Genomic DNA, 7,124 nt, shown 5'->3' with positions numbered 1-7,124 from the left:
GGAAGGAGGGAGGGAGGGAGGGAGAAAAGGAAGACAAAGGTTGGTGATGGGAGAGCAGAAACAGACATGAAGAGTCAAGGAAGGAGACAGGAATGAAAAGTAACTATTCATGGGTTTCATCAGGTCCCTTTCCACAGGTGTATAAAATCAAGCGCCTAGATTATGAATGCAGACTGCATGGTGCTTGATTAATACACCTGTGGACCTGATGAAACCCATGAATTGTCACCTGCACACCGTAGTCAAGTCAACACTCTACACACACTTGTCTCCTCCCTTTGATGCCTACTGTACAGAGCTCTTGTTGTTAGTTCATTCTCAAGCAACACTGTGAAGTCAGCACTCGAGTCCTCCTGTCTCCTCCCTTTGATGCCTACTGTACAGAGCTCTTGTTGTTAGTTCATTCTCTGCAAGCAACACTCTGAAGTCCGCACTCTGAAGTGTCCTCCCCTTCGTGTCCTCCTGCAGATCCCCTCCTCGGCCCAGCCCTGGGGGTCTTCACTACTCGGACGAGGACCTGTGCAACAACTACAACGGCGCCGTCCTCACCGAGAGCACCACCCTCACAGAGAAGGCAGGAGAGCTGTCCGGGTCAGAGGTAACGATCATTTGATATGTAAGGGATAATACACGACACGGTGGTCTGTTCACAGAAATGAATGCACCGTCGAGGTTGTAAAACGGCCCCTACGCGAAGCGAGTGCATTAATTTCTGTGAACAGACCACCGTAATCCATTATCCCGCTTATTCCAATGTTGCCACTTGCGTTGTGTATCGCTAAAAATGTCTTGTTTGTAGAACTACTTTCTTCCGACACATATCAACTAATTTCTCAACTTGAAGGACAAACTGCCGTTACTAATTCTAAATGGGTGGTTGCTACGGCCAAAGCCCAGTCGTTCTATCTCTCCCGTTGTCAAGCGGGCGTATCCCAAGATTCTAATGAACTTCAGCTTTGAAACATCGCTATTTTACTTAGCCTGCTGTCATCCATCTAGCTACACCTCCATCACCACCTCCATCATATGCTACAATGTTGCCATGTTCTGAACGTCTGCATATTACAGCTCGGATGCAACGTGACGGTTCATTTAAACTTCACAACGAGTTTGGCGAATTAATATACAAGTTTGATACAGACAAAAAAATGGAACTACTTCATAGGTGTGCAAATAACATACGCTTAATGGTCGTTCTAAATTACGTAGGACAATGGGAAATTCAACCAAGCAGTGGAATAAATGTATATAGCGGACGCTTCAATCCAAAGTGACTTACATACAGTATGTCAATTATGATAATAATGATCATGATAATTTCACGCCTACTGCAGGATGGATAATAATGATTTTAAATATGTTAGTAGTAACATTTCATAATAGTAGTAGTAGTAGTAATGGTAGTTATAGTACTAATGGTAGTGATATATAATGTAATACTAATGGTAGTGATATATAATATAATACTAATGGTAGTGATATATAATGTAATACTAATGGTAGTGATATACTGTAGCTCTTGCATTTTATCCCAAATGATTTTGTAATTTCCATTTTCCTTGCATTTTTGAAAAATGTTTTTTATACAGTATATATATTTTTTTTTTCTACCATACACACACACATGCTTTGATTTTTCTACCTCAACATCTCACACACACACACACACACACACACACACACACACACACACACTCATACACACACACACACATGCTTTGATTTTTCTTCGCACCTGCACCCCTAACCTGTCTGTCCGTCCACTACAGATGACGGACAGCGACTACGAGGACGAGGCGCCCAAGCACTCCTTCGTCAACCACTACATGAGCGACCCGACCTACTACAACTCGTGGAAGCGGCAGCCCAAGGGCCTGAAGGCGGCCTCGTCGGCGCTGTTGGGTGGCGTGGTCAGCACGCCGACGCCGCCGTTCGGCTACGAGGAGCAGCGCCGCGGCAGCGGGAGCAACGGCAGCGGAGTGGTCGTCGGCAGCAACGGCGGCAGCGGCGGCGACGGATACTACCAGACGGTGGTGACCCAGCACAGCACGGGGGGCGTGTACACGCCAGGCGGGCAGCCGGCGGCTACCGGAACACGCACACCCGTCACGGGCTTCTCCTCCTTCGTCTGACCAGGGACAGCAGACGGGGGGGGGGGTGGGTGGGGGTGGGGGGTTTGTGTGAGAGTTGACCATTCAGGATTGGAGGGACGTGCGTGGACTCATCACGACTAAGACTGGCCTCTGCTCCTTCATCTGAATGGGGAGGGGAGAGTGAGAGTGTGTGAGTGTGTGTGTGTGTGTGTGAGTGTGAGTGTGTGTGTGTGTTGATAGGGGGATGATCTAATCACGACCATCACCGGCCTCTCCTTCATCTTACTGGGGCGACGGATGGAGGACAGGAGGGAAGTCTGACCATGACCTGGGCAGAGGGGTCAACAGGCCCACCAGCCAGACGTCTGACCGCCGCAAAGAGAGGGCCGCAAAACAGACCTGCTCCTTTTTTTAAAGAGTGGAGGTTATGAGGGAGTGTCTTTTGTGGGGTGGTTCGGGGGGGGGGGGGGGGGTCACAGATTTCTCCAGTAACAAGGAGAACCAGCTGCATGTTTGTACCCAAAAAAGGGACTCTGTGGTATAGAGTCTGGGATGTATGTGATGTCTGATGGATTTAATTGCTCACAGTCTGTTCTGTAGTCTGGAGAGTCTGAAGCCTGGGAGCCAATGGGACTCCCAGGCTGCCCATATGAAGAGGATGTATACAGGTGATATGTGTAGGTGGGTGTAAGTATGACATTTTAATTGTAAATGAGAACGGTTTACTCCACTCAACCCCTCCCAGTGACTTTAAAACACCCGCCAATGCACACCCCCTTACCCTGAATCTCAAAAATGTCGGACTGACGCTACACAAGACTGGACACTTCTGAGAACTTATTTTGACTCTCTTTCTCATCCCATCTTCGGAGTCCCACGGCAATATGGGACGTGTCATAATGGTTGTCTGTGGAGACACTTTTGTGTTTGCCACCAATCCCATGACAACTGCTGTATTGTTCTGAAGAGGGCAACTGGGAGTCGTTCACGGACGGATGACATCATGTCTCTTAGTGTCTGGTGTCCTGCGGTCAGAAACAAAGACACTGCTGTTCACCCTCGTGTGTCCGCCCCAGTGGCCCCCTCTGCCCACAATAAAAACCTGTTTCCTCAATGGTGGTGGTGATGATGGTCATGATCATGGTGTCTGATGATGATGATGATGATGATGATGATGATGAAGAAGAAGATTATGATTTCCTGGTTCTAGTGTGAGAGACTCCACTCTGGGACAGAACATCACACTGTGTACATGGAGCAGTGGATTGCCAGAGAGAGAGAGAGAGTCTTTGGAGGACTCGTGGCCTCTCAGCTGGAACGGTTGGGTCTCGTTCAGAGACGGACCTGAGACCTCTGTCTCGCACACGTAAATTAGTGCACTTTCACTTACAATGGTGACTGAGTGACAAAACTTTCGCTAGGGAAAAACAAAACAACACAAAGAAAAGGTGTGCTTGCTTCGTTGGTATTTTTTGTTTTTGTTTGTTTATTTGCTTCCTCTTCTTTTATTTCAGTAAGAAAAATGGAAATAATGTTTTGTTTTTAAAAAAAAAAGAAATCCAGCCATCCAAAAATGGTGTTTCATCCAAAAACGTATGTGTTTTTTAGACGCTTTTATTTTATTTTATTTCATTTTTTACTTGTAATTTTAGCAGCGCTGTAACAAACTCCCATGTGTATTTTTAGGACGAAAATTTTTTTTGTACAGATGAACTTTTTACTGTAGACTAGTGTTCAGTGCCAAGTCGGTGTGTTCCTGTAGACTCCCAATCACTGCGTTCACTTCTCTACCACAAACTCTGGCAAGAAAGGGACATTAACAAATCACTGCATCCAAGGTTATCAATTGTTGTTTTGATTTTAATTGTAATAAAATTTAATTTAAATTTGATTTAATTGTAATAAAAAATAAAGTTGTTTTTTTTACATATTATTTATTTCCATTTTGTCACTCCAAAATTGATTAAAATTGTTGTGTCCCATTGTGTTGGGGTGAAATGAAGTGTGTGTCTGTGTGTTTGAATGGCCATGCTTTACACAAGTGCCATAAGATCCTCTGTGGGGCACAGTGTAGATAGCAGGTAATGGATGAGTACATTGTAGTATTCTTTGTAGCACAGTGTAGATAGCAGCTAAGGAATGAGTACATTGTAGTATTCTTTGTAGCACAGTGTAGATAGCAGGTAATGAATGAGTACATTGTAGTATTCTTTGTAGCACAGTGTAGATAGCAGGTAATGGATGAGTACATTGTGGTATTCTTTGTAGCACAGTGTAGATAGCAGCTAATGAATGAGTACATTGTTCTTTGTAGCACAGTGTAGATAGCAGCTAATGAATGAGTACATTGTAGTATTCTTTGTAGCACAGTGTAGATAGCAGCTAATGAATGAGTACATTGTAGTATTCTTTGTAGCACAGTGTAGATAGCAGGTAATGAATGAGTACATTGTAGTATTCTTTGTAGCACAGTGTAGATAGCAGGTAAGGTTTGGGGCAGCCGTGGCCTACTGGTTAGTGCTTCGGACTTGTAACCGGAGGGTTGCTGGTTCGAACCCCGACCGGTAGGCCACGGCTGAAGTGCCCTTGAGCAAGGCACCTAACCCCTCACTGCTCCCCGAGCGCCGCTGTTGTTGCAGGCAGCTCACTGCGCCGGGATTAGTGTGTGCTTCACCTCACTGTGTGCAGTGTGTTTCACTAATTCACGGATTGGGATAAATGCAGAGACCAAATTTCCCTCACGGGATCAAAAGAGTATATATACTTATACTTACTTAATGAATGAGTACATTGTTACATTACATTACATTTGGCTGACGCATTTTTGGCCAAAGCGACTAACAACATGGTAAACAGTTTAAGTTTTAGAGCAATTCTCAACAATGTTAGGACAATTTAAAAAACATTAGAGTACAGTAAGAATAAGTGCATCAGTGAGTGCTATTTTTAACAGTTACGTGTCAGTTTAAGACGGCTGGTGAGTGCTAGGATCAGCAAGTATTCTTTGTAGTATTCTTTGTAGCACAGTGTAGCACAGTGTAGATAGCAGCTAATGAATGAGTACATTGTAGCATTCTTTGTAGCACATGTTAAATGGCACATGTGACTGGGCTTCTAACAGTTTACTCAAATGCATTTCATACGTTGCCTTGGCAACACTACATCATGGCTTCAGTACTATATTGTACTGGCAATTAAATCAAAATATTAGCAAAAGGCATTGCCCACTGAATTTGCCCATTGAACACACATTTGCCCACTGAACTTCAACACGTAGCCTGGCCTTTTTTCTTCTTCATAAAACCTGCTGGACATCATCACATTTTTGTATACACTTGTATTCATTTACATTGGTAAGCTACAGGACAGCGTCTTTCACAACATGACCTGTGCGAAAAGAGAAAAAAAATGAATGTGTCTCCGTCCCCAGCACTTCTGAAGATGCACTTCCGAATGCGTCTCCGTCCCCAGCATTTCTGAAGATGCACTTCCGAATGCGTCTCCGTCCCCAGCACTTCTGAAGATGCACTTCCGAATGCGTCTCCGTCCCCAGCACTTCTGAAGATGCACTTCCGAATGCGTCTCCGTCCCCAGCACTTCTGAAGATGCACTTCCGAATGCGTCTCCGTCCCCAGCACTTCTGAAGATGCACTTCCGAATGCGTCTCCGTCCCCAGCACTTCTGAAGATGCACTTCTGAATGCGTCTCCGTCCCCAGCACTTCTGAAGATGCACTTCCGAATGCGTCTCTGTCCCCAGCACATTTCAAACCAACCTGACGCCCATGAGATGAGCTAATTAGTGAAATCACCTGTGTTAAGTGCATAGGCACAACCAACACCTGGTAGGACTTTTACACCTCTGCATAAGACTGATATACATGTAACCTTGTCAGGAACATGTCATGGTAGATGGCATCTACTGTGTTATGACTTTCAGTCGTATGATGGTGCTTTTGCAGATGAGGACAAACCCAAAGGAGACCTTTGACTGAAGAAAAAGAAAAGCACCTGAAAAAAACTCTATTTTCATATTCATACTAGACTTGTATCATTAGATCAAGACAAGCTAGTTGCTTATTGTGGATTTACCAAGAATAAATTACCCATTTGGTAAGAACAAGACATTGTGTAATAAAGTGTAAATAAATGTGTAATGATGCTTAAAGGAGAGTTCAGGCCATTTTTCACTCATAGATCTTTGTTACTCGAGGTCACTGAGTACTGTCGGTAGGACAGAAACGATCTGCAGCAGTCAACAGCTAGAACAGCCAGGCAGGTACAGTGCTACACTCCAGGGGCATGATTATGATTATTTTTAGGGTGGGGACCAGACTCCTGGGAGACCACAAGGAACACCTTTCTGAAGTTGACAAAACGTTTAATTTTATTTTAGTTGGATAGAAGTGATGACCATCAGAACAAATACAACTTGTACAATACTTATTGAGAAAGTATGGGTTTTACATAATAAGATTAACCTAATCATTACAGTACCTGTTAAAACGATCAATTACATGATTGGAAGTTTATCACATGATTGGGTTTCATTTTCAATGGCCTTAACGGAACATTTATCTTCTGGGAAATTAGTTATTTGCCATCTACCCTAGAGTTATATAAGAGGATACCCACTGTTCTCTGTGCACAATAACCCAGCACAGAGAAGAGAAGGGTATGGATCCTCTTACCTAACTAGGGTAGAGGGAAAGAGTAAGTTGGCATGTTCCTTTAAATGGCAAAATATGAATGTATCACACATACGGAGGGTGTAACATTATTGGGAAATTGTTGAGTTGACATTATTACATCTGATTTTACACCATACTGTACATGCAGTTGTGAGGGGCAACACCGTTGTCTCTAGACAGGATGAGATATGTTCTTTTATGTTTAGCCAACAGCCACCATTCCTGTTTAGAAGATTTCCTCCAATCCTATAAAGTGAAGCAAAACATGATAAGTCTGTTCACCTTTTCTGAAGTTCACAGGTATTATTTATACCTAATCATTTACATCACTATTTGTTTATG

The 7,124-nt window shown here is 43.8% G+C and overlaps 1 protein-coding gene across 1 annotated transcript in view; it reads left to right on the top strand.

Moving 5' to 3' along the window:
• The window catches only part of sdk1b (sidekick cell adhesion molecule 1b), an 84,375-nt gene extending 82,243 nt beyond the window's left edge, over nt 1-2,132 (top strand). The window contains exons 30-31 of the mRNA XM_076289753.1: nt 469-598; nt 1,770-2,132. Coding sequence (XP_076145868.1) covers nt 469-598; nt 1,770-2,132 — 493 coding nt within the window. The remainder of the gene's footprint in view (nt 1-468; nt 599-1,769) is intronic.
• The last annotated feature ends 4,992 nt before the right edge of the window (nt 2,133-7,124 follow it).

This window comes from Alosa pseudoharengus, unplaced genomic scaffold, assembly GCF_046254945.1.
Source record: "Alosa pseudoharengus isolate Yale_2024_CS ecotype anadromous, Long Island Sound unplaced genomic scaffold, YU_APseudo_1.1 YU_APseudo_1.1_scf_1, whole genome shotgun sequence".
Lineage (NCBI taxonomy): Eukaryota > Metazoa > Chordata > Actinopteri > Clupeiformes > Clupeidae > Alosa > Alosa pseudoharengus.
This window is presented reverse-complemented; position numbering and strand designations above follow the sequence as displayed.